General features: G+C 42.0%; 2 protein-coding genes across 2 annotated transcripts; both read left to right on the forward strand.

Annotated features, from left to right (window-relative positions):
* The first annotated feature begins 1,000 nt into the window (after positions 1-1,000).
* On the forward strand, positions 1,001-9,270 carry LOC120442061 (NLR family CARD domain-containing protein 3-like). Its single transcript, XM_039617808.1, has 3 exons — positions 1,001-1,057; positions 4,583-4,893; positions 7,466-9,270. The coding sequence occupies exons 2-3, from the start codon at positions 4,617-4,619 to the stop codon at positions 9,268-9,270; spliced, it is 2,082 nt and encodes a 693-aa protein (XP_039473742.1). The 5' UTR covers positions 1,001-1,057; positions 4,583-4,616.
* Positions 9,135-26,432, forward strand: LOC116330611 (ribonuclease inhibitor-like). Its single transcript, XM_031752991.2, has 9 exons — positions 9,135-9,266; positions 9,372-9,545; positions 10,316-10,489; positions 12,220-12,393; positions 14,335-14,502; positions 18,779-18,946; positions 22,503-22,679; positions 24,832-25,005; positions 25,509-26,432. Exons 2-9 carry the CDS (start codon positions 9,490-9,492, stop codon positions 25,522-25,524), a joined length of 1,107 nt encoding a protein of 368 aa, XP_031608851.2. The 5' UTR covers positions 9,135-9,266; positions 9,372-9,489; the 3' UTR covers positions 25,525-26,432.
* Positions 26,433-26,627: the final 195 nt, after the last annotated feature.

Here is a 26,627-nt window from a genome sequence, read left to right on the forward strand (position 1 = left end):
CTGAGCTTTTCCTGGTTTCTGTGGTGCTGTCACGGCGAGTGAGGGGAGCCGTGTGGAAAATAAAGGAGGATCCAAACGCAGGCACTTGTACAGGTGAGAGGGTGGTTTATTAAACACAAAAGAAATGGACAAAACAGCAAACGGAGAACTGAACTATACTGGGTAAACTAAACTACTGAGCCTGAACAAGAACACAAACCTGAACACGAATAACAGCGAGCAGAAGACGGAATGATGGTTGACAGCAGGGAAACACACAGATGACGCAGGGTGGATACACAGACAGACCAGCAACTACAAACACAGAAGACGCGACTTAAATACACACAGAAACACAAGGAGATTACACACAGGTGGGGAACACAGCTGGGCATAATCAACAAGACGAGACAGGGGTAAAACTGAACACACTCACATGAGACGCGGACCTTCACAATAAAACAGGAAATGAGAACACTACACCAAGATGCAGACCTGACACTGAGAGACAGACAGAAAATGACACATGGAACTAAACCCACACAAAACATGAGAACACAAATCCTAACTACCAATAAACAGAAACATGGAACTCAATAACAATAATCATCATCACCACCATCACCACAAAATGAGAAAATCCAAAACACCAAGATAACTGAAACACAAAGTGCCAGAGAAACATAAGGAACAATCCATAATGCAAAAGTAAACGAAAATATAATAAACTCAAAATACTGGGTCCAAACTGACCCAAAACCGTGACAGGTGCAGGCTCCTCTAAGCATCATCGCTGTTTCAAGCCTGCAGTTTCAGATGATTCGGATTCATTAACCTACACACAGCGCTAAGAACAAAACTGCTTGTGTGTATAATTCTCTGTGCACTTTAGTTTGCACAGTCTGAGAGCGTTTGGTGTTGGTGAATAAAGGCCTCAGAAAGTGTCAGGAAATATGTGCCTTCCTGTGACTGCAGAGAGGAGGAGCCACTCTGCACATAAGAGGTAGCTTTGAAAAGCTTTAGGACTTCCAGATCAGACTTCACTTCACAGCTGACAGAGCAGGAACAGAAAAACAAGGTGAGTGTTGGTCCACATTCTTCGACCTGGTGATATACTCTGAGGTTCTGTGTTCTACTTCATGTTCTAACAGTATTTGTATTGAATAGACTTATTTGTTCAGACTGATAGTAGAGTAAAATATTCAGATAGAACAAATGCCTGACAGATATGTATGGGAGCAGTGGTGACACAGGGGTGAAAGAGTCCTGAGACCACCCACTGTGGCAGCACACGTAACACTTACTGCTGGTCTTTATCCCACAGCTCACTGTGTAAGGCACATATATGCTTGCAAACTTCCATGTTTTAAAGCTTGGTGCAAGGGAAAAAAATTCATGAATATAGAAAATTAATTGACAGTAAATTAGTAATATTACTGAAGAAAAGCACTGCAATAAGTCTGCAGCTCCTGCAGGATGCCCAGGGCGCCTCCTCATCTCTTTATTTTGTTCCTTTTTGTGTGGAATGTGATTATATCCTGTTAAAGTGCATAAGTTCAGGGCAGAAGTTTAAAAGGCAATTCCTACAATTGTTGAAGTGCCAGAATAGTCCAATCAGTTACCGCCAGCACGATGGGCGATGAGGGATGAGGAAGTGTGAACTGGTGCTGCAGTTTGGGGAAGGCCTCGAAGGAGACTGGAAACGGCTCTCGGGCTGGGCAGATCCCCATGTACTAACAAGAAATGAATGAAGGAAAGGAAGAAAGGAGAAGAGAAGATGTGGAGGGAGGGGTACTGTGTGAGGGTCTGGAAGAGTGGAGGAATTCCTTCAATTTAAGTGTGTGAGAGCCAAGTTGCCACCAGGGGGTAGCAGATGGTCTGGTGGCAAGTAGAAGTCAGCTCTGGTCTTAAGTACTCCCTGGCTGATTGCATCAGGTAGTTACAGAGGTGAGGAGTGGAAACTGGGGGCCGGACAGGCTAACAGGGCCCCAGTGGAAAAACCCCGGACACTCACACAGGCCATGATGCTGAGACTTGAGGTCAAAGACAAACATGATGCCCTGCAGTTTGCGTACACAGTGAATGATGCTGCCCTCTACATGCTTTAACAAGCCCAGAACATCACTGCTCGATGATGTTCTTTGATTTTTCAAGTGCACACTAAAGATGTTAGAAGCCTAAACAACTCTGATCACCCACTTTATAACATCTTTATGAAACAACACAACGTTAGTACTGGTAGACTCCTCTCTCTGTTTTAACGTGTGTGGGGGTTACTTTATGAGATTAAAATAAGGCACATTTGTTTCTTCCAGTCTGCTCTGTGATGTAATTTTCTAATGTGGAGTATGTGATTTTTGCTTTTTTTGTTCCTCCAGTACAAATGTCAGATTAAAGAGTTCAGTGATTTAAATCATTTTTCTGTGGCCATGATTGGAGGACTGAGAAGAAACTGTTACACTGAGGGAGGGGTTTCACTTTGATGGCTGCTATGTGATTCATCCAGCCTTCTGTCTTAGGCAGCGCTGCGCGCTGAGGGAGAATAACCCTGATGGTCTAGAAATAAGAAGTTCACTCTGACCTGCAGAACCACTAGCTCTTTCAAAGAGCAAAAGCATTAGAGATGGGTTTAATCCAGCCTTGTTTGTGCTCTGATGTCTTAGAGAAGGCACGGGTAACTTTGAAGGTTTAGGGTTCTGTGAGTACATAAAGACTAAACTGATGCTAATGGTGTGAATCCTGTAGATATTCTTCTTCTGCTTCACACTCAGTGCTTCTAGTTTCTCAAACGGAGTAAGAAAAGTGCAGAGTAACCCATGTACGGGTGTGCCTGTATTTCATGCAGGCGGGAATAAAGAGCCTGACACATTTCTGCACTTTTTATTAGTCTGTATGTCGAGCAGCCCACATGCTTCTAAGGAACCTTATCAGTTTGTGGTTAGGCCAACTCTGTGTATAACATCCTGTATTCAAACATCCTGTTGTAACCCTTCATTTCACACTTTTCACTGAAACATTTTTAAGTGTTTGTTGGCTTCATTTTTCTTTTACAAAAGTATATAATTACAAACATAGTCAATTTAAACAGCCTTGAATTAGTTTAGGGGATAGTCATGACGTTACACTAAATTATCCAGGTATCTGGATTTTTTTCTTTGCATGGAGTTTTTTATGTGGAGATGACATATGATATACTCTGTGTCCTTTGCCTTGTAGTTTGTTAGTCGTTTTTTTTAACCGCAAACCTTTTTTTTTTTTTTTTTACTTGAGCCACAGTGAGAGTCAGTGGAAATCTTTAAATCTTTCAAAATCTGGGCAAAAACCACAGCAAAGCATGTAATAGTGTCCACAGTGTCCAAGTCATGCTTTGCCTCCAAAGCTTTGCCATTATTAATTTCATCTTGGTGTGACATATGATAATGCCCTCTGCTGGTGCTGCAGTTTACTGCAACATGCTGCAGTTGAAGTGTGTGTGTCCATTTCATGGAGAGCCACGTGACATCCGTGCTGTGATATCGGGTGGATGGGAGAGCTCCAAGGAGAAAACTAGCACAGCATTTCATAAAAAGAATGCCACAGCAACAGTCAAACATGGTGGTGGTAGTGTGATGGTCTGGGCCTGCTCTGCTACTTCAACACCACTTGATGATTGGTTGATTGGTACCATGATGAACCATGAACCATTTTGCAAGACAGCAAGGCAATGATCCAACACACACCGGCAAGTCCACCTCTAAATGGCTCCAAAAGCAAAAACAGAAACAAGAAAAACAAGGAGAAGGTTTTAGAGTGGCCTTGTCAAAGCTTTGAGCTGATTTACTCTGCTGTTAATCAGAAAACCATTTCTCCTTTTTTTCCTCACTGTATATTAGATGGTTTTTTTAAGCGGTGCTTTGACTTTCTTCCTTCTCACTGTTTCTAAGGTTTTCTCTTGAACAGCTTCACTGCTTCCAGGATCCATCTCAGGGACTTATTTTGAAAAATCGCCGGGGGTGGGGGGTCATGCTCAGACACACTCAACACTTCTTTTTGACCCATAACAAGCCAGCATGTCCAAAGCTCTTTGGTCATGGATGGACTTGAAGTTTAACTGGAAACATCAGGGTCAGTTTTAATCCTTTAAAACCTGAAACATGAAATAACTGCCAGAAATCTGTGTGTTTGTTGACAGCAACATTTATACAAATATATCAAATTTTAATCTGCATACATGAGCTTTAATTTGTACTGAATTTGCTATATAAGCCATTTATATATAGCAATTTCTATCATTTTTGAGGGTAAAAAAAAAAGTCACACTGTTGACGTAGAAGTCTCAAAAACTCACAAAAAGACGTATCAAATACGACATGCTTGGCTTTAAAGGGTTAATCACAGCTGGAATTAACTGATAAGACCCCAAAATTCTCACACTCACACAAGTATCGCCTTTAAATCAGCAAATCAGCTTTCTTAACTCATGATATCAGCGATACCTAGGAACAGCCCTGGTGTGTTTTTGTCTTTTGTTTCTTTTCAAATTGAGTTGTCTATGAATGAATTAAAACACTTGTAATAACCGTATGTCGAGCCTTGATAAACCAGAAAATTGCTGTTTTTACAGTTCTGACACCTGTTGAATCTTCACACGATAAACGATGACGACACATAAAGAAGTCCTTCTGCAGACCTTGGAGGACTTGGGAGGTGATGACTTCAAAAAATTCAAGTGGATACTGAGTCAGAAGGGGGCCCTGGAGGGTTTCCCATCAATCCCAACAAGTCGGCTGGAGAACGCAGACAGGCTGGACACAGTCGATCAAATGTTCCAGACCTACTCAACCAACACCATTAAAGTTACTAAAATGGCTTTGGTGAAGATTGACAAAAATGATCTGCTGAAAAATTTGAAAGACACAACCTCAGAACCCACAGGTAAATCAGGGAAGGATTAATAAGTGGGATATTACAATGTTATTAAGAAAGAAACCAATGAAAACATTGATTAGTTCACATGATTCATATGTCATAACCATCCATAGCATTGGTAAATCAATCTAGTGTAACAGCAAAGTGTGTAATAGACACCAGAAATGAAATTACGGTCATGTTTATCGATGAGTTAGTCATGACCTTGAATCGATTTATTTTTGTTTTCTATATGAGTTAATGCACAAGTCCAAGTTTGCAAGTTTGAATTACTGCCTTTTAAACATGATTGTATGCTTTTTAAATATGTTAACTAATAATAATAGATTGCATTTATATAGCGCTTTTCTAGGCACCCAAAGCGCTTTACAATTCCACTATTCATTCACTCTCACATTCACACACTGGTGGAGGCAGCTACAGCTGCCCTGGGGGAGACTGACAGAAGTGAGGCTGCCATATTGCGCCATCGGCCTCTCTGGCCAACACCAGTAGGCGGTAGGGTAAAGTGTCGTGCCCAAGGACACAACGACCAGGACAGAGAGAGCAGGGGGATCGAACCGGCAACCTTCCGGTTACAGATGAACTTCCCAATCCCCTGAGCCATGGTCGCCCCCACAATTATATATATGTTGCTTGATTAGGTTAAACTAATTGGGATGGTGCTTCAGATGTCATTTAAAACTCTAAAAAACCTACTAACAACATATGATTTTAAAATAGAGGATTTCTCTGACAAAAATTAGATGTAGTGCATGAAGGACATTATTCCATCTTCTTCCCGTTATTTGGGGCAGGGTCCCTGGTGTAGCAGCTTAAGCAACAATACCCAGACCTCCCTCTCCCCAGCCACCACCTCCAGCTTAGTCAAGAGATGTAATCTCCACAGCATGTCCTGGGTCTGCTCCAGGACTCATTCCTGTGGAACATGCCTGAGAGGGAGAGGCCAGTCACCTTCCTGAGAAAGCTTATTTCTCTCTTGATCATGATGGACTGGTGCAATGTCCGCATCAATCATTACTTGTTATTAATCTCTGGCTCTCTTCGCCAGCATGTCTTTATCCTGTCTTCCTTCTCTCACTCCAACCGGTCACAGCACTCCAACCATATCCAGAGATACCTAAATGCCTTCATTTCAGGCAGCAACTTGTCCCTGACCTAGAGTGAGTATTCCACCTTTTTCTGGCTAAAGACCAGGCTGGAAACCACCACCTGATGAAGCCAGCAGAAGCACATCATCTGCAAAACATAGAGATAAGATTCTGAGCCCATCAAAGTCAAAGCCTGCTGCCATCTAACATGTCTAGAAATTCTGTCCATAAAATCTGGCCAGACAATTTAGCCTAACTCTAACACATTTTCACAAAGAACCTCCAACAGGATATTTCGAGGGACGTCATTGAATGCCTTCTCCTGGTCCACAATACACATGTAGACTGGCTGGGCAAACTCCCAGACACCCTCAAATATTCTTGAGAGGATAAAGAGCCGGTCCAGTGTTCCATGACCAGAAAAAAACCCATATTGTTTCTCCTGTATCTGAGGCACTAATGGATGAACTCCTCTTTCCAGTCCCATGGCATAGACCTTGCCACGGAGTCTGAGAAGTGTGATTCCCTTGTAGCTGGAGCACACCCTCCGCTGAAGTCCCACAGGCTAACCAAGCCCAATAGGACTTCTTCAACTTGATAGCTGTCTTCACCTTCAGTGTCCACCATCTAGTTTGGGGATTACCACATGACAGGCACCAACCACCTTGCAACTGCAGCTCCATGCACAACTCCAGGTGTTGATCAGTTGACAGCTCAGCTCCTACTCTTCACCTGAATGTCCAGAACATGTGGCCACAGATTTGATGATATGGTTACCAAATCAATCATAAGATAAGATAAGATAAGATAAGATAAGATAAGATAAGATAAGATAAGATAACCTTTATTAGTCCCACACATGGGAAATTTGGTCACAGGTCATATACCTGTGACCTGTGACCTAGCTAAAACTAACAGTTTTGGCAGTATGTCACTCTGGTGTGTCATTCAGGTATGGCATGTCTAGAAGGTAGAGAGGGACAGAGACAGCTCTTTGTCAAGAGGCTACCAGACATACCACTCCAGGTAGTGAATAAACACTTGATGAATTGTACCAGCATGCCCGACACAAATTTCCTGTTGATAATCTTGGCCATCATAATAAATTGAAATGAAAAGAAAAAGCAGAGTGAAAAAGCCAAGTTAAGTGATACCACACTTGATTCGTGATCATGAATTTTCTGTACAGTATCTTCTCATTTGATTTGAGATATTAGATAGACAGGCATGCTCTGTAGAGGTTTTTAAAACTAAGCTGAAGACACATTTGTTCACCCTATCTTACATGTCTCAATTCTATGCCTTCTAGTTTTTAAATTCTTACTGTTTTTAACTTGTATTGTGTTTTTTTACTTGTATTGATATTTATCGCTTTTATTTATCTTTTTAGTTTCAAATAGCTGTACAGCACTTTGTTTGAAAGCGCTTTATAGATAAAGTTATTGTTATAATTATTATTATTATTTAATAGCTTTTTCTTCTTTCAGAGATTCAGAGATTGTGTCAGCACAAGTTCAAGTCAAATCTGAAGAAGAGGTTACAGTGTGTGTTTGAGGGGATCACTAAAGCAGGAAACAAAACAATTCTGAATCAGATCTACACAGAGCTCTACATCATAGAGGGAGGGACTGCAGAGGTCAGTAATAAACATGAAGTCACTCAGATTGAAACAGCATCCAGGAAACTAGACAGACCAGAAGCAACAATTAGACAGGAAGCCATCTTTAGAGCCTCACCTGGAAGAGATGAACCAATCAGAACAGTGCTGACAATGGGAGTGGCTGGCATTGGGAAAACAGTTTTAGCACACAAGTTCACTCTGGACTGGGCTGAAGGAAAAACAAACCAGGACATCCAGTTCATGTTTCCATTCACTTTCAGAGAGCTGAATCTGCTGAAAGAGGAAAAGTTCAGCTTGGTGGGACTTGTTCATCACTTCTTTACTGAAACCAAAGAAGCAGGAATCTGCAGCTTTGAAGGCTTCCAGGTTGTGTTCATCTTTGATGGTCTGGATGAGTGTCGACTTCCTCTGGACTTCCACAAAACTAAAATCCTGACTGATGTTACAGAGTCCACCTCAGTAAATGTGCTACTGACCAACCTCATCAAGGGGAAATTGCTTCCCTCTGCTCACCTATGGATAACCACAAGACCTGCAGCAGCCAATCAGATCCCTTCTGACTGTGTTTGTATGGTGACAGAGATCAGAGGGTTCACTGACCCACAGAAGGAGGAGTACTTCAGGAAGAGATTCAGAGATAGGGAGCAGGCTGGCAGGATCATCGCCCACATTGAGACATCACAAAGCCTCCACACAATGTGCCACATCCCAGTCTTCTGCTGGATCACTGCTACAGTTCTGGAGAATTTCCTGAAAACCAGTGAGGGTCGAGATTTACCCAAGACTCTAACTGATATGTACAGCCACTTCCTGGTGCTACAAGCTAAAGGGAAGAAGGGCAAGTCTAATGGCGGAGCTGACAGAGATTCATGGTGGAGTCCCGAAATCAGGAAGATGATTGAGTATCTGGGAAAACTGGCCTTTGATCAGCTTCAGAAAGGAAACCTGATCTTCTATGAATCAGACCTGACAGAGTGTGGCATCGATATCAGCGATGCCTCAGTGTACTCAGGAATGTTCTCACACATATTTAAAGAGGAGAGAGGACTGTACCAAGACAGGGTGTTCTTCTTCACCCATCTGAGTGTTCAGGAGTTTCTGGCTGCTCTTTATGTCCATCTGACCTTCATCAACTCTGGAGTCAACCTGCTTAAAGAAAAAACATATCAGTTGTCTAAAGTTTTCAGAAACAAACATACAGTTAAACAGTTTTACAAGAGTGCTGTGAAGAAGGCCTTACAGAGTCCAAATGGACACCTGGACTTGTTCCTCCGTTTCCTCCTGGGTCTTTCAATGCTGAACAATGAGAGTCCCTCACAAGGCCTGCTAACACAGACAGGAAGTATCTTACAGAATAATCAGGAAACAGTCCAGTACATCAAGAAGAAGATCAATGAGAATCTGTCTGCAGAGAAATGCATCAATTTGTTCCACTGTCTGAATGAACTCAATGATCGTTCTCTAGTGGAGGAGATCCAACAGTCCCTGAGATCAGGAATTCTCTCCACAGATAAACTGTCTCCTGCTCAATGGTCAGCTCTGGTCTTCATCTTACTGTCATCAGAAAAAGATCTGAACGAGTTTGACCTGAAAAAATACTCTGACTCAAATTCAGAGGAAGCTCTTCTGAGACTGCTTCCAGTCGCCAAAGCCTCCAAGAAAGTGCTGTAGGTGGAGTTATTAATAATTTAAATTAAGTTTAAGTTAAGTTAAGTTCCTAAAAAGTAAGAATTATTTCCAAGTCTGTGTTTATTATTGCTTTTCTTTCTTAGGCTGAGGGGTTGTAACCTCTCAGAGAGAAGCTGTGAAGCTCTAGCCACAATCCTCAGCTCCCCATCCAATAATCTAAAAGAGCTTGACCTGAGTGAAACCAGTTTGCCAGATTCAGGGATGAAGCTACTTTCCTCTGGACTGATGAGTACACACTGTACTTTAGACAGTCTCAGGTAAGATCTTAAACAGTGCAGATTTGTGTAATTTCTTTCATGTCATCTTTCTCTCTCACTGTCAAGGACACCATCATGACATCATAAATTTTAGTGTATAGTCCATATATCAGTGTCCATACATGGATGTATCATGACAAACATTTGCAACAGATATTTTTTTTACTGCTCTGTCATCAGGTGAATTTTTAAAATGAATAATTTATATCTAACAAATCATGTAATATTAAGCACACTCACAAAATGTGCACACTTTTTGGATTCACTTGATTATTATTAATGTAAGTAATTATACTTGCTGATGCTGTCTGTAAAGTAATCTCCTTAAAGCCTGGCTTCAGTGTTACAACATGGAGAAAAACAGCCTCCATCCTCATTTATGCATGGATGCACATATAGACTCAACAAAGCCAACATGTCTGGATTCATTTACCCTAAAACTGGGAAGTTACACAAAGAGGAAGAAGGTTAACTTCAGTTGATAACCAACTTTATGTGACCACTTAGTCTGATTGCCAATATTGGGGTAAACAGGGTAAGATTACAGAAATAAACCCTGGCTATGTAGGACTGACTTTATGATACAGGGGATGGGCCATTATTCCATGTGTCAAGCATCTTAGTTCCAGGGTATTCCTGTTGAGCTGGAGTGGTGAGACAGTTACTCAAAGAAGGAATTTAGATATCAGAAATCAGTACTTTTGATTTATCCAGAACAGGGAGGGTTCATGTTAATGTCAGTGGAACTAAGTGTACTATTTTTCATTCAGTTTAAGGAGTTGTAATTTGTCAGAAATCAGCTGTAATTCTCTGGGCTCAGCTCTGAAGTCCAACTCCTCATATCTGAAAGAGCTGGAGCTGAGTTCCAATGACCTACGGGATTCAAGAGTGGAGCAACTCTGTGGTTTTCTGGAGAGTCAAAAATGCAGACTGGAGACTCTGAGGTCAGACACCTTGTTTTAGTTTATATAATGTAACAATGCTTTACCTGATAGCTGTCATCAGTAACTATCAATCATGAATTAAATACTGAAATGAATGGTACACAGTATGTTTTTCATGAGGTAACAAGTGGAATTCTACTTTCATTATGAATGCACTTTAATTGTATGCATTTTTGCTAATGATAAAATAGCAAACAAGAACTGGTAACATCAATAAATTATAGTTTATGTCAGTCTTTGCACTGCAGACTTGGGTTACATTGGAATATTAAACTGTAATGTTGGTAATGTTATTGTTTATCTAATGAAAGAGATGCTGAACTGGAATACATGTCTACAAATGACTTTTATTAGAACTTCTACTAAATGTGGGGATGTGAAAATTCTATGTTAGCATGATCATGTGTCCAAGTTCTCACCAAGTAAACTAGATGCCAGCAAAACCCTACTCTGAGGAAATGTCTCAACTTTTTGCTGCAAAATTCACCACTGTTCTTTCTATTTGCAATTTAAAATACCAGTGGGTTCAGTTACCATGGTAAAAATATCAGTTAGTGTGAAAAATGTTAGTGGCATTTTTCACACATTTATAAAATACAGCCCAAATTATTCAGTTCAGTTTATTTATACAGTGCCAAATCACAACAACAATCGCCTCAAGGCCTTTGCTTTAGCAAAAATGAAAGTTTGAAGCCTAATCTTAAAGTAGAGATAGTGTCTGTCTCCTGAATCCAAACTGCAAGCTTGTTATGCGGAACAGGGGCCTGAAAACTGAAGGCTTTGCCTCCCATTCTACTTTTAAATACTCTAGGAACAACAAGTAGGCCTGCAGTGTGAGAGCGAAGTGCTCTAATAGGGTGATATGGTACTACAAGGTCATTAAGATAAGATGGGGCCTGATTATTTAAGACCTTGTATGTGAGGAGCAGGATTTTGAATTCTGGATTTAACAGGAAGCCAATGAAGGGAAGCCAATACAAGAGAAATCTGCTCTCTCTTTCTAGTCCCTGTCAGTACTCTTGCTGAAGCATTTTAGATTAACTGAAGGCTTTTCAGGGATTTTCTAGGACATCCACGGTGGCACGGTGGTTAGCACTGTTGCCGCACAGCAAGAAGGTCCTGAGTTCAATTCCGCCATCAGGCCGGGGTCTTTCTGTGTGGAGTTTGCATGTTCTCCCCCTGTTTGCGTGGGTTCCCTCCGGGTACTCCGGCTTCCTCCCACCGTCCAAAGACATGCAGCTTGTGGGGATAGGTTAATTGGATAATCGGAAATTGTCACTAGGTGTGAATGTGAGTGTGAATGGTTGTCTGTCTCTGTGTGTTGGCCCTGCGACAGACTGGCGACCTGTCCAGGGTGTACCCCGCCTCTCGCCCTATGACAGCTGGGATAGGCTCCAGCGCCCCCCGCAACCCTGAAAAGGATAAGCGGATGGATCCTGATAATAATGAATTACAGTAGTCCAGCCTAGAAGTGGAAGAAAATTAAAAACAAAAAACATTTTGCACTGGGTGTGTATAAAATACTCCAGCACAATATGCTGTGAAATACATTGACTTTATGTGAGTAGTGAGTAGAGTTTCTCAAATACATGTAAAGTCATCATATTTTGTTTGTTCAAAAACAGCTAGACTTCAGCATTTTTATTTTTTACAGTTGGATTATGGAGCACTGAATGATTTCAAACATTTCAAACTTTGTTTAATAAACTTACATCTTTATTTATATACAGTTTATGGAACTGCTGCTTGTCAGAGATCAGCTGTGCTCTTCTGGGCTCAGCTCTGAAGACTAATCCTGCATATCTGAGGGAACTGGACCTGAGTAAAAACAATCTACAGGATCCAGGAGTGAATCAACTGTGTGGTTTTCTGGAGAGTCCACATTGTAGATTGGAGACTCTGAGGTCAGACACTGTGTTTTAGCTGTGCTGAGATGAATATGTAGTGTGTGTATGTGTGTGCGTGTGTGTGTGTAGACGTTTAATTTACAGGAGAAAAAAGTTTTTTACAAGCTTTTTTGGAAATCAAAATACTTTGTTGATAGTTTAAGAAATGCTGTTAAAATGTTATACATTTTGGGTTTTGCAATATTTTAGTGACTGAATTTGTGAGATGCTTCTGTTTTCTATTCAATATGCACGAAACAACCCTGGAGACCGACTTTAAAACAAATGCATAAGTCACCAGTGTGGTATTTACCAAGCAGATGCCCTGTCCCCACTGTTGTTATGCATAGATGTGAACCCAGATTGTTAGCCAGATCATTAACAATAGTGTATACTAACTTCAGAATGGATCAAACATCGGCCACCTCCTCTATATGGATGGATCTGTAGCAATGACATTGGAATGTCATTTGGACTGGAAAAGGGTAGTCGGATAGTATCCAACAGAAGAAAGGTAGTCAAAATGGAAGGAACTGCACTACCAGAAGGCAACACAGCAGACACTGAGGACATCTACTTGTACCTTGGAATCCCAAAGGCAAATAGGAACCATGAAGGGGCTGCAAGGAAAACAACGACCACCAAATACCTGCAGAGAGTAAGGCAAATGCTGAGGGGTCAGGAAGATTAACGTTCAACACCTACATCCTGCTAGTCATCAGAGACCCTGCAAAGATAATAAGCTGGCCAAAGGAGAAGATAGAAGCTACTGGCATCAAGACAAGCGCCTTACCATGCATTGAGACCTAAGGAGCTTGGAAGAAAGTGACTTGGCTTTCTTCTAAAGACTTTGCAAAGATGTTTCACCTCACATCCAATATGCTTCTCTTGTAAAACCAAATGGTAGAGTCCCATGTATCTATTTAAACCCCAGTGGGAGCTGGCCCTTAAGAGGTTCATGACCCTCTCATGCGCCTCATCACATAAGCCAAGGTATAAAAAACAGCATGGGTCATTAGCACTAGAGGTTTTGGGTGAAACCACTGTGAGACCTTATCTCCCTATCATGTGGGGAGTGAGTGGGGACTGAGGCACCTGGGAAGGGATCTCAAAACTGCATTGTAGGTGGCAGACAGTTTTAAGCCACTCTCTCTGTTCAATGAGTTTCAGTCACAGTGCACGTAAATCCTGTTTCACTGCTCTTACAAACTCTCTGTCCAAAATGTGAACATTAGCATCTTCAAAAGAGTGACTTTTATCCTTTAGGTTCAAATGTTAAGCTTAGTCTTTTCCTGTCGATGTTGCCCTTCTGTTGTGGTATGTGTTTATGGAGGGGCTGTTTGGTTTCTCCAGTGAAGAGGTCTGAGCACTCCTCACTGCACTGCACAGCATACACTACGTTGTTTAGTTTGTGTTTGGGAGTTTTGTCCTTTGGATAAACCAATTTTTGTCTGAGTGTGTGGCTGGGTCTGAGGTCCATTGGTATATAGTGATTGGAGAAAATTTCTCTGACAAACCTGCTACATAAGAGGTGACAGTGCTGTTCCATTTGTTACTGTTTCGCTTTAGTTGGTGTCTGACCAGGACAAGGGTCAGTTGTGCATCAGCACCAAAAGGGTAACGGTCACTTTTTATTGGATGCCAATTGTTACGGTCGTGGGTTGCTAGGAGGTTTTCCCTGTTGGAGATTGGCTGTGTTTTTTTTCCTTCTTTCTCTCCCTCCCCTCTCCCTCTTCCTGCCCTGTCTTTCAGGTTCCAGGTGCCACGGCTGAGTAGCGTTATGGCTCGTTAGCCACAGGATAAAAAAGGCTGCATTCTGCAGGCTTCAGTCGTTTGAAGTTTCACTTTACTAGACTTGTGTAAACTGAATCTGAATTTTCAGCTCGAAGCAAACTATAAAACACTGAAGAATTTCAAGCACATAATCTAATAAACTTAAATCTTTTATTTATTATTCAGACTGGAGAATTGCAGGTTATCGGAGATCAGCTGTCTGGGCTTAGCACTGAAGTCCAATCCCTCCAACATGAGAAAGCTGTACCTGAGTCAGAACAACCTGCAGTATTCAGGAGTGAAACAGCTGTGTGGCTTTCTGGAGGGTCGAAACTGTAGACTGGAAACTCTGGGGTAAGATGCCCTGTTTATGTTGTGCAGAAATGAACGTATATAAATATATAACACGTGTTTGAGTAAGAGAAAGGGTTGTCTACCCCAGCATAGACTTTCCCAGGGAGGCTGAGATGTGTGATCCCCCTATATTTGGAGCATTCCTTCCATGGTATGACAATATCCTCAGTTGAAGTCATCAGTGCTCCACCTGCACTATACACAGTGCAGGTGGAGCACCAGAATCTTTCTGAGGCAGTCTGAAATTCATGAACTCCTCCCAGACCCGAGTTTTTGCTTCCGTGACTGCACAAGCCGCATTCTGCTTGGCCTGTCGGTACCTATTAGCTGCCTCCAAAGTCCCACAGGCTAACCAATCCAGATAGGACTGCTTCTTGAGCCTTATGGTTCCCTTCACCTTTGGTGTCCCCCATCTGGTTTAAGGGTTACCACCATGACAGGCACCAACCTCCGTGTGGAGGTTGTAGCAGCTTGTAGAATTTAGAATGTAGCTCCTCCTGAGCTTACTTAGACTTAGATCCTCCCATGCTTTATGTGGCATATTGGGCGGCAAACGAACGCCACCAGGCTCGATCTTGTGCCCGGGTTTCAGCTTCTTCCAACGATATATTCGATGCCTTTAGGTCTTGATGGAATGACCTTCGCCAGGTGTTGCGGGGACGTCCTCTTGGTCGCTGTTTTTGGAATCTGTGCGTCATCCATGCGGAGGATATGGCCGGCCAGTCGGAGCCTTTTGCGTGCAACGATGTTGTGAAGTTTGACTGTGCCACTCCTTCGCAGGATCTCCTCGTTGGCGATGTGGTCGGTGTAGCGGATCCTCAGAATCCGGTGAAGACATCGCTGCTGAAAGACGTCGAGCTTGGTGTTGATGCAAGCCGACACCTTCCAAGTCTCGCTGGCATAAATGGCGGTTGGGATCACGATTGAATTAAACAAGCGGAGTTTGATCTTGAGGGAGATGGTTGGGGAGGACCAGATCTTGTTCATCCTTCGAAATACAGCAGCTGCCTTTCCAATGCGGCATTTGACATCCACCTCCGCATTGCCGTCGTGGGAAATCACGCTACCGAGGTAGGTGAATTTCTCCACTTCTTCTAGCTGCTGTGTCCCGATGTAGATCCCTCGTCGTGGGTCCTTGGAGCTGACATGCATGATCTTTGACTTTTCAGAGCTGATCCTCAGGCCAATCTTGCCAGCTTCTCTTCTTAGATCGGTTGTTCCTTGCTGTAGCTTCAGCTCGTCTTCCTCAAGTAAGGCGATATCGTCAGTGAAATCGAGATCGCCAAGATGGTCTTGATCAGACCAATGGATGCCAGCTCCTGTACAGGCACTGGCTCGCCGCATGATGTAGTCAAGGGCAATGAGAAAAAGTAGAGGTGACAGGATGCAGCCCTGCCTGATGCCGGTGGTGATTTTTAAGAAGTCGGTGTGGCCATTTCCGGTCTTAACGCAATAGCATGATTGCAAGTACAGGTCCCTGAAGATGTTAATGAAGATGGTAGGGACACCGTACAAGCGAAGGATCTCCCAAAGAGAATCGCGGTGGATGCTATCGAAGGCCTTCTTGAAGTCGACAAAATTTATGGCGAGTTGTTGCCGGTACTCGGCGCACTGTTCGATGATGTTTCTTAAGATGAAAATCTGTTCCGTGCATGATCGGCCTATCCGGAACCCAGCTTGCTCCTCTCGTAGACGTTGGTCGAGGGCACTCCTCAGTCGTCGAAGGAGGACGGTACAGAATGCCTTGCCAGGCACAGAGAGGAGGGTGATGCCTCTCCAGTTGGTGCACTCGGAGGTGTTGCCCTTCTTTGGTAGCTTGACTATGGCGCCCTTCCGCCAGTCCTCCGGCACTGTGCCACTTTGCCAGCACTTGTTGAACAGGGTCGTCAGTTCTTCCACCATGGCTTGGCCGCCGTGTTTCAGGAGCTCTGCTGGTATTTCAACTAGGCCGGCCACTTTGTTGTTCTTAAGGCTCTTGATCGCGATCTTCACTTCCTCGATGGTGATTCTGCCAATATTGACCCCAAGTTCATCTTGAGAATCCTCCGCCTCGAAATTGTACATCTTGGTGGGCTCTGGCTGGTTAAGGGTCTCTTGGAAGTGTTCGGCCCATCGTTTGTTTTGCTCTTCTTGGGCGATCAAGAGCTTCCCATTTTTGTCCTTGACCGGGACGTTTGCATTGGTCCTTGATCTAGTAAGCTCGTTTACGATGCAGTATAGGATCTTAGAATCATTCCGATTCCTCCTGAGCTACATTCTAAAATTAGTCAGGTTCTTGCCTCTTTCTGTCCTTCTGTCAAGTCAAATATTCGAAATCTTGGAGTAATATTTGACTCTTCTCTGGGCCTTGACTCTCATGTAAAATCTTTGTCTCGTTCCTCTTTCTTTCACTTAAGAAACATCTCTAAACTGTGACGTAAGGTCTCTTCACCTGAACTGGGAAAATCTCATTCATGCATTTGTGTCATAACATTTAGATTACTGTAATTCCCTGTTTACCAGCTTGGATAAATCATCTCTCTCTCGCCTCCAGGCAATACAAAACGCAGCAGCCAGACTACTAACTCATTCTAGTTAGCCTGCTCACATTACTCCCATCTTATATTCTTTACATTGGCTCCTAATAGAGTTTAGAATTCTGTGGATTCTTTTAAAAAGCAGTTAAAAACTTTTATGTTCAAACAATCCTTTTGTTGGTCTATGTATGTTATATTCTTCACATTATTTAACTTAGATTTAAACTTTTACATTGTGTATAATGTCTATTGATTGTACTGTTTATTTTAATCTTTGTGTACAGCACTTTGTGACTGCCTGTCTGTGAAAAGTGCTTAATAAATAAACTTTACTTACTTACTTATGGACACCATTACATTCAAACATGGTGTTTGTCATGGACAAACTGTGGTTTGCGCAGAAGTCCAGTAACAGAACACTGCTTGGGTTCAGATCTGGCAGGCCATTCCTCCCAATCACACCCCTCCAGGTCTCACTGTCATTGCCTACATGAGCATTGAAGTCTCCCAGTAAGACAACAGAGTCCCAAGGTTAAGTACCCTCAAGCACCCCACCCAGGGACTCCAAGAAGGTCTCGAACTCTGAACTGTCATTTGGCACATAGGCGCAGACAACATTCAGGACCCATTCCCCGACCCGAAGGTGCAGGGAACAAACCCTCTCATCCACTGGAAAAAAACAAGGGGAAACTAGGATAGCCACCCCAGCCCGCTGCCTCTCACTAAGAACAACTCCAGACTGAGTCTAGCCCCTCTTCAGGTGTCTGGTTTCAGAGCCCAAGCTGTGCATTGAGGTGAGCACAACTATATCTAGTCAGTACGTCTCAACCTCACGCAGTAGCTTATAACACCAGTCTGGTGAGGCAGGAGCGGCTAGCAGGTTCAGCGGGCATGTGGTGTGGAGGTTAGTTGAAATACCCGTAGCCAGTCGGTTAAATCCAATAACAGACCTTTATTCGCCGTCAGCAACATTACACTTTATAAGCCGGGTCCCCTCGGCAGTACTCGTCCAAGCATACATGCGCGGGGATTGGTATCGCCAATGCCAGCTTGTTACAACAGAAAAGTGTTTTCTTGGAGAATAGAACATGAGCAGCATGGAATGGCTGCCGCTAACAACACACACTCACTAGGAGACCCCCAAAGCTATTACAATAGTAGGGCAACCCCCCTAGTGGTGCTATAACCCAAAAGGGTTGTTACAAGCTCAGGCTCCCTCCCCAGCAGAGAAGTGACATTCCATGTCTCAGTCACTAGTGTCACTTGTCTGGTCCCGCAACCAGGACCAAATTGTCATGGGAGAGCCTACCAGGGGGGCAAAGCCCCTAACAACATAGACAACATAGCCACTGGGATCCCCGGGACACACAAACCCATGCACCACAATAAGGTAGCGATTCACAGAAGGGGTGTGTATATATATATATATATATATATATATATATATATATATATATGTGTGTGTGTGTTTGCACATGTTTAAATCCATGCATAGTTGGAATTTCAACACTTTTGTTTATATATACACATACATACATATATATCTCATAGGAACATCATCTTAATATTTCTATATATAGTGAAACAACAACATACAGTCATCAATTTGAATGAAACTTATGTTTCACTCATTGTTTTGTTTGTATTTTGGTATTTTTTATATTTCATTCAGAATTTCAATTTTCAGCTTCTATGTTCAACTTCTACATTCTGAATCTTTTTCAGCTCTAAACAGATATTACTTCCTATGCTTTATTCAGATTGAGGAGCTGCAGTTTGTCAGAGATCAGCTGCCTGGTTGCAGCTCTGAAGTCTAACCCCTCCCATCTTAAACATCTGGACCTGAGAGGGAACAAGCTGCAGGATTCGGGAATGAAACAGTTGTGTGGTTTTCTGGAGAGTCGGCAATGTAGACTGGAGACTCTGAGGTCAGAAACTGTGTTTTAGTTGCACTAAACTGACAGAAGGCTGATATTATACTGAGCCACATTATTTTGACTGTTTCAGTCCAAAAGCTACACATTTAAAACCTTAATATAAGAGAAGTCTTCGAGGTGATAATTTACTCTGATTTTTACCTTCTTCTTTTGTCAGGAAGAATTCAGACCAGGGCTGAAACTAGACATTCTTTTTTTTATTGGTTAATCTCTGAAGTATTTATGATAGTATTATGGCCATTGTAGGTAAAGCCAATAAAAGGAAAAAGAGAAAACCATTATAGGGACAGGAGGTATATTATAAAGTAGTACATTATTTACAAAAACAGGCAGAAAACAAGATCCAGGAAAATGAGAGATGTGTGGTCATGAATGAAAAAGATCACAGACCAAGAACTATTAAACTGTGGGAAACCTAAATAGAGCCAGTGTGTTTAACACCTTAAGTCCAGGACCCATCCAGACTCCACTGCTGCCATATATAATTCACTCTCCTAGTTCTGTACTTCCCTCACAGAGTGCACCACCATTTCATCAATATCTCCTCACACATCAGAAAACAGAGTCTGTCTATTTCTGCATGGCTGCCAATGTTTAGCAGTGAGATGAAGAGACAGTTGGAGGGACTAAGCCAGAAAAAAAGCTGTTGGTTCAAACAGGTTAAGTCACAGGTCCTGAAGACCTGCACTAATCATCTGTGCAGATTTTTACAGCACATCTTCAATCTTAGTTTGAGCCAGGAGAGGATACCATTACTCTGGAAGACATCCTGTTTTGTCTCAATACTGATGAACTTTGCCCTATCTGCCCTCTATTGCACACTTGTTACCTTAACATCTTACGTCATTACATTTTTTTTTAACAGACTAGGCTTGGCCAGTCTTAGGCTTCAGAGTGCTACCTCTCTTGACTGATGGCAGTTTGCTTTCTGCTCTGAAGGGCTCAGCATGTCTACCCTCAATGAGCCCATTCTCATCTGAATTAATCTGGCAGCACTGTGAAAATTACATTCTTTGAGTTTTCCAAAGGGTTCACCACAGTCCAACCTATATGGCTTCAAAAGATGGACATGGCTACTCTAACCTCATGGATCACTGACTTTCTGAGACGACCTCAACAAGTGAGGTGGTCTTTGTGCACTACAGAAGACCATACATGGTTCACAGAATAAGTCCAGAGTAGGGCAGACACCCCTTGTACATAAATCCCTGTACAGAATTTGTTGTTGGGAGGAATACAGGGGACTAGTGGACTACTAGTGGTGTGGCAATAACCACCTTACCCTAAAGATGACAGCCAAGAAAAAAAAGACATGGTGAGATTTTGTCGAGGCCCAAGCCTGAGTTGAACACCATATCTAACCTTGGAGAAATGGTAAATTTGGTGGAGGGCCTCATATACCTGGGTGTTTACCTTATCAATAGACTGGACTGGAAGCGTGTCATTGACTCTGTCTATAGGAAAGACTAGTGTAGTCTCTACTTCTGGAGGAAGCTTTATTTTTTAAAAAACATTATAAAACAATTTTTAATGTAGTGCAATCTGTTGCTAGTGAAATTTCCTTTGCAGCTATCTGTTTAGATAACAGCTTCAGAGTCATACCACCAGAAAGTATAAAATGCTAATTTAATAATAATAATAATAATAGTAATACATTTTATTTATAGGCGCCTTTCAGACCCTCAAGGTCACCTTACAGTAGCACATAAACAATACCATAAAAAACATTAAAAAAGATGTATATATAGCAAACATGGTTGATAAAATTTAGACATAAACAATCATAAAAGCAAATATAAAAACTGAGCAAGGTAAAAATGGCCTAAGACAGATCAGGTGTATGCAATTCTGAACAGATGGGTTTTGAGTAGTGATTTAAAAGAGGTGAGACAGTGTGTGGTCCGTAGAGCAAGTGGAAGTGCATTCCATTTGATGGTGGAATTTGAAGTGCAATATACTGCCAAAAGTATTCAGCCCATCCAAATAATTGAATTCAGGTGTTCCAATCACCTCCAGATCCCCAGGTGTATAAAATCAAACACCTAGACATGAAGAGTGCTTTTGCAAACATTTGTTAAAGAATGGGTTGCTTATAGCAAAGTGAAAGTGCCAAAAATCGATTCTGTTTATCTGGACATAGGATTTTCAGTGGGAGAAACATTTCGTCACTCATCCAAGTGACTTCTTCAGTCTCAGCTGACCTATTTAATTTGTCATGACCATTGATCAGTGACCATGAGTACCATTCACAGACAGTTGGGAATTGCGGAAGTTACAGCATTGTAAGATGGTGAAATGGTCACTAAAAAGGCTATGCCCAGATTAACAGAATCAGTTCTTTGGGATTTCCTTATGTGGATGATTGAGCATGCATGAAGACAAAGTGGAAGTGATTGAACATGGCAGCAACTCAACTCAGAGTGGGGGTAGTGGTTTTTCAGAAGTTGGGTTTGTTCCCCTTGTTTCAGTGAAAGGAACTCTTAATGCTTCAGCATACCAAGACATTCTGGACAATTGTATGCTCCCAATTTTGTGGGAAAAGTTTGGTGATGGCCCTTTCCTGCTCCAACATGACTGCTCACCAGTGCAGAAAGGAAGACACATAAAGACATGGATAAGTGAGTTTGGTGTGGAACAATTTGACTGGCCTGTACAGAGTGCTGACCTCCTGAATTCTTGAAACAGCTTTATTACTACACTTGCAGGCAACTGAAATACAAAGAACTGAACTAAACATACACTGAGAAATATTAACAATGAAACTACACTGGAAACAGACAGGACACACAGCTGGCGAAATAAAGGGAGATCATGACAATGGACAGCTAGAGATACAGACAATATAAACAGGGGAGGAAACAGGGGAAGCAAAACTCATCATGATGCACGCAGGACAAGTGGGTACCAGAATAAAACAGAAAACAGATGATATACACAAAGAAAGGGGAAACAGACACTGATTTTGACTAAACAGGGAACCAGAGAGAGGCAACAAGGCCAAAAAAGAAGTATAATTAAACTCAGTACTACAAAACACTAAAACAGAAACTTAACACAAGGCACTGACAAAATAAGGCTGAAAGTGCAGATTGCAGAGACACAACCTAGACACACAGAAAGAAAGGGAAAAACACAGAGAAAAGACTGACAAAACAAGAAGGGACACGGGGGAAGCATGATAACAGTAACCTAAATCTAGATAACAAACTAACCTGGGGATACACAGAGGGATTACAAAGAATGAAACACAGTACGACTGTAACATGAATAACTTCACAAACCCAAAGAAAATCATGAACACTACCATCATTTACAATTTCTTTTCTCAGAAATCTATAACTTCCAACAACACAAGGGCCAGAAAATTTAAAGACCTGACCTCACCGTCTGAAAATTGAACTCTCCATACTATATTTTACTTTGACAAATCATTCAAAGCAATATTTGTGAAGATAAATGATCAGTTTTTCAGAAATGAAATGCTTTTGGATGTTTAGTCCTGTATTAAATGTCTTTGTCATTCTGCAATATAATTTCCTTAAATCAGATTGATGGGCTGCAGTTTGTCAGAGATTAGCTGTACTCCTTTGGGCTCAGCTCTGAAGTCCAACCCCTCCTATCTGAGAGAGCTGGACCTGAGTCACAACAACGACCTGCAGGATTCAGGAGTGAAGCAGCTCTGCGGTTTTCTGGAGAGTCGGCACTGTAGACTGGAGATTCTGAGGTCAGACAAGTCATTTTTTCTAACTTATCATATGAAGATTGTGGTGACACAAAGCTCATGTTATAATAAATCTCTGGTTATATATCAGAGGAGTAAGGGTGGACGACAGAATGAAAAATAGCTAAAGAAATAATGGTTTCTTTCAAAGGCTGGTTGAAATATGTGCAATATGCAAAGACCAAACATCAGTGTATAAATAAAAAAAAAATATATATATATGAGGAATCACAGAAAAACAGCAAAGGTCAAACCTAAATAGTACATGGAAGATACAGAGGCCATAACAAAACAAAGAAAAAGGAAAGAAATGAAAAACAATAGAAAAAAAAGACTATATGTACACACAGAGGGCTGAATAAACAAAATGAATTAGATGGGGAATGTGGCATGGAGAAATACCTCTCGGCAGCACCAAATCATAACTACAGTCACCTCAAGGTGCTTTATAATGTAAACTAGACCCTACAATAATACACACAGAAAAACCCACAATCATATGACCCCCTGTGAGCAAGCACTTTGGCGACAGTGGGAAGGAAAAATTCCCTTTTAACAGGAAGAAACCTCTGGCAGAAATAGTGCTCAGGGGGGGCGGGGCCATCTGCTGCGACCGGTTAGGGTGAGAGAAGGAAGACAGGATAAAGACATGCTGTGGAAGAGAGACAGAGATTAATAACAAGTATGACTGAGTGCAGAGAGGTCTATTAACACATAGTGAGTGAAGAAGAAACACCCAGTGCATCATGGGAATCCCCCAGCAGCCTACACCTATTGCAGAGAGGTGACATCGACATCACTGGAACCAGTTTTGGATTAGATTAAAACCCCCAGGGCCTTCACCCCTGGCCATTGCCTGATTCATTCTGCAGAGGATCCCTATAGCTCCTCTTGTGATTGGTGGGCCCAAAAGAGGGTGGATCCATGTTGCTCTTTCAGGCTGAGCCCAGGGAGGTCCCATGAGCCAAAGCTGGGCCAATTAAAAAAAAAAAAAAAAAGATATTCATTTAAGTTATTTAAGGTAAACAAACATGTATCTCATAGGAAAATAGCAATAGCATCAAAAGACATAGAGATACACCTTTCAAAACTTTTCAAAGCATTTCTTAAAGAGTCAAAGGAGTTTGCAAAGAAAGGCGTCTGGACTTCTTTAAGTTGCTTGAAGACGTTTCACCTCTCATCCGAGAAGCTTCTTCAGTTCTAAGGTCAAATGGCGAGAGTCCCAGATTTAAACCCAGTGGGAGTTTCCCCCAAAGAGGGACAAAGGACCCCTGGTGATCCTCTAATCACATGCGCCAAGGTGTGGCGGGTGTGGGACCTAATCAGCCAGGGTTTCGGGTGAGCCAATTGTGAAACCTGGCCCCACCTTGTCATGTGAATTCCTGAGGTCAGATGGCCCAGGATGTGAGTGGGCGTTAAGGCGTCTGGGGAGGGAACTCAAAACTGGATTATAGATGGCAGACAGTTGGTGTCGTAAACCACCGCCTCTTTCGAGGATGCCAATGTTCACATTTTGGACAGGGAGGACAGATGGTTTGAAAGAGGAGTGAAAGAGGCCATCTATGTCCACTGTGAGCGACCATCTTTGAACAGAGGCGGTGGTTTACGACACCAACTGTCTGCCATCTATAATCCAGTTTTGAGTTCCTCCCAGACGCCTTAACGCCCACTCACATCCTGGGCCATCTGACCTCAGGAATTCACATGACAAGGTGGGGCCAGGTTTCACAATTGGCTCACCCGAAACCCTGGCTGATTAGGTCCCACACCCGCTTTCACACCTTGGCGCATGTGATTAGAGGATCACCAGGGGGTCCTTTGTCCCTCTTTGGGGGGATACTCCCACTGGGTTTAAATCTGGGACTCTCGGCCATTTGACCTTAGAACTGAAGAAGCTTCTCGGATGAGAGGTGAAACGTCTTCAAGCAACTTAAAGAAGTCCAGACGCTTTTCTTTGCAAACTCCTTTGACTACGATGACCTGGATGACTGAGAACCTTCACAGACACATTTCTTAAAGACTTTTGGCTTGTGCTGTTTGGATTTTTCTTTTTCTAAATTTATATATTCTAAACTTTCTTCTGCGTGGAAGAGATTATGAAACACTGAATAATTTAATTTAGAAACTTTGTCTAATGACTTTGTTCTTTCTTCAGACTGGATAGCTGCAGTTTGTCCGAAATCAGTTGTGCAGCTCTGGCCTCAGCTCTGAAATCCAACCCCTCACATCTAAAAGAGCTAGACTTAACTGACAATAAACTGAAAGATGCAGACATGAGACAGCTGTGTGATCTTGTGGAGAAACCAAATTGTGGACTGAAGACTCTGAGGTCAGTGGATGGTTTAAGTGTGCCGATGTTGCTTTACAGTTATTACTAAAGTTAAGATGCAGTATTTTCTGTAAACTTATAGCCTATGTGGCTGATTTTCCCCATGTAATTGTCAGATATTTGTATAGCTGTGTAGATAGCTGGGTCAAGTGACAGCTTTGTAAGTAATGGTTTAATTACAGCCACCTTAAAGGCTCGTAGCGCATAGCCTATTGAGATAGCAGATACAGAGAGCGTAATCATGTTTAAGATTGAAACATTAATTAACTGTAGAACTTAATTGAGCAGTCTTGTAGCATTACTTTGATGATGGTTTAGGGAAAGTGACTATTGAAGCCAGAATGATCAATCTGAATAAAAGAGTCTAAAGTGGAGGTGGAGCTCTCATACCTTCAGTCAAGCCAGGCTCCTTTGACTTTGTCTGCTGATGTCTGACTATCCCCCCTCCACTGAAAAAAATTGAATCGTTTCCCATGTTCACAAATGTCTATGTATATTTGCAGGTGGAAGCTCTCATAAACTGGTGCGTGCTGACAGAGAGTGAGCTGTGTCCTGATGATACGGAGAGGCTGAAGGAGCAGTAGCTTGTGTGTACAGATCCTCTGAATGGGAAACATCACTTCTATCTTCAAAAATCAAAGATGATTTTTGAAGATAGAAGACCTCAACAAGCACAAAGAATTAGATGGAAAGGTCATGTAAAATGTTAAAAAAAATTAATCTGTTACACTAATTACCGTGAAATCCAACTTTTAACTGTAATGTAATACGATGATGATCTGATTCAATTTGTGTTATCATAATCAAAACAAAAAATAAGGATGAAAAGATACACGAAAGTTGACGTTGGTTATAAGCTGATTAAACTTTTGATCAATAACTGTAGAATAGGGAAGTGAAAGCTCTGCGGATGTCTTATGTGGAGATGCTCAGTTGGGATGTGCCATCAACATTATTTGTATTTACATGTTCAATTGTATTCTGTTCTTTCTCACAATAAACTTCTGTCTACACCAAAAAGCTGCTGGTGTCCCAGAATTTTAATTTTAACCAACACAGCTTCAGGTTCCTTTAATTAGACCCACAGGCAGATTTGGTTTGCTGCAGGAAACTCAGCTATCTTCACGTTTAACAAAATGACACAGATGGCAGATTAGCAGAATATAACAGAGTGGACCGGGAAGCACACTGATCAATGGTAAATCGTTTTCACACAGTCACAGTGATGGAAACATGTTGGTCACTGATGCCCTTCTTCCTTCGGGCCATTCAGACTGCTAACAAACTCACCTCAACTCACCGATCTGTGCCATGGTCTGAGTGACCCTCATCACTCAGGACACTGACACACTCACACCAAGTCCTTTGCACTACCTCCAAGCACTTTGTTCTCCAGTGTGTGCCTTTGTCTTGTTTTGTATATGTTCCTGATGTCTTACTATTTATATTTTGTTCCTGCAAAGTTGGTGTGGAGCACCCATAATTTTGTTGTACATGTAGAATGACAATAAAGGGCTATTCTATTCTATTCTATTCTATTCTATTCTATTCTATTCTATTCTATCTCTGAGATAATGTTTATATTTAATAAAGGGGATGCTAAAATGACTTTAACACTCTAG

Source organism: Oreochromis aureus, linkage group 9 (assembly GCF_013358895.1).
Source record: "Oreochromis aureus strain Israel breed Guangdong linkage group 9, ZZ_aureus, whole genome shotgun sequence".
Taxonomy (NCBI): Eukaryota; Metazoa; Chordata; class Actinopteri; order Cichliformes; family Cichlidae; genus Oreochromis; species Oreochromis aureus.

Coding starts and splice junctions, on each gene's coding strand:
- LOC116330611 (XM_031752991.2), top strand. CDS start 9,490: ATGAAGCTACTTTCCTCTGGACTGATGAGTACACACTGTACTTTAGAC. Junction 10,490..12,219: donor TGCAGACTGGAGACTCTGAG/GTCAGACACCTT, acceptor ATTTATATACAG/TTTATGGAACTGCTGCTTGT. Junction 12,394..14,334: donor TGTAGATTGGAGACTCTGAG/GTCAGACACTGT, acceptor TTTATTATTCAG/ACTGGAGAATTGCAGGTTAT.
- LOC120442061 (XM_039617808.1), top strand. CDS start 4,617: ATGACGACACATAAAGAAGTCCTTCTGCAGACCTTGGAGGACTTGGGA. Junction 4,894..7,465: donor CACAACCTCAGAACCCACAG/GTAAATCAGGGA, acceptor TTCTTCTTTCAG/AGATTCAGAGATTGTGTCAG.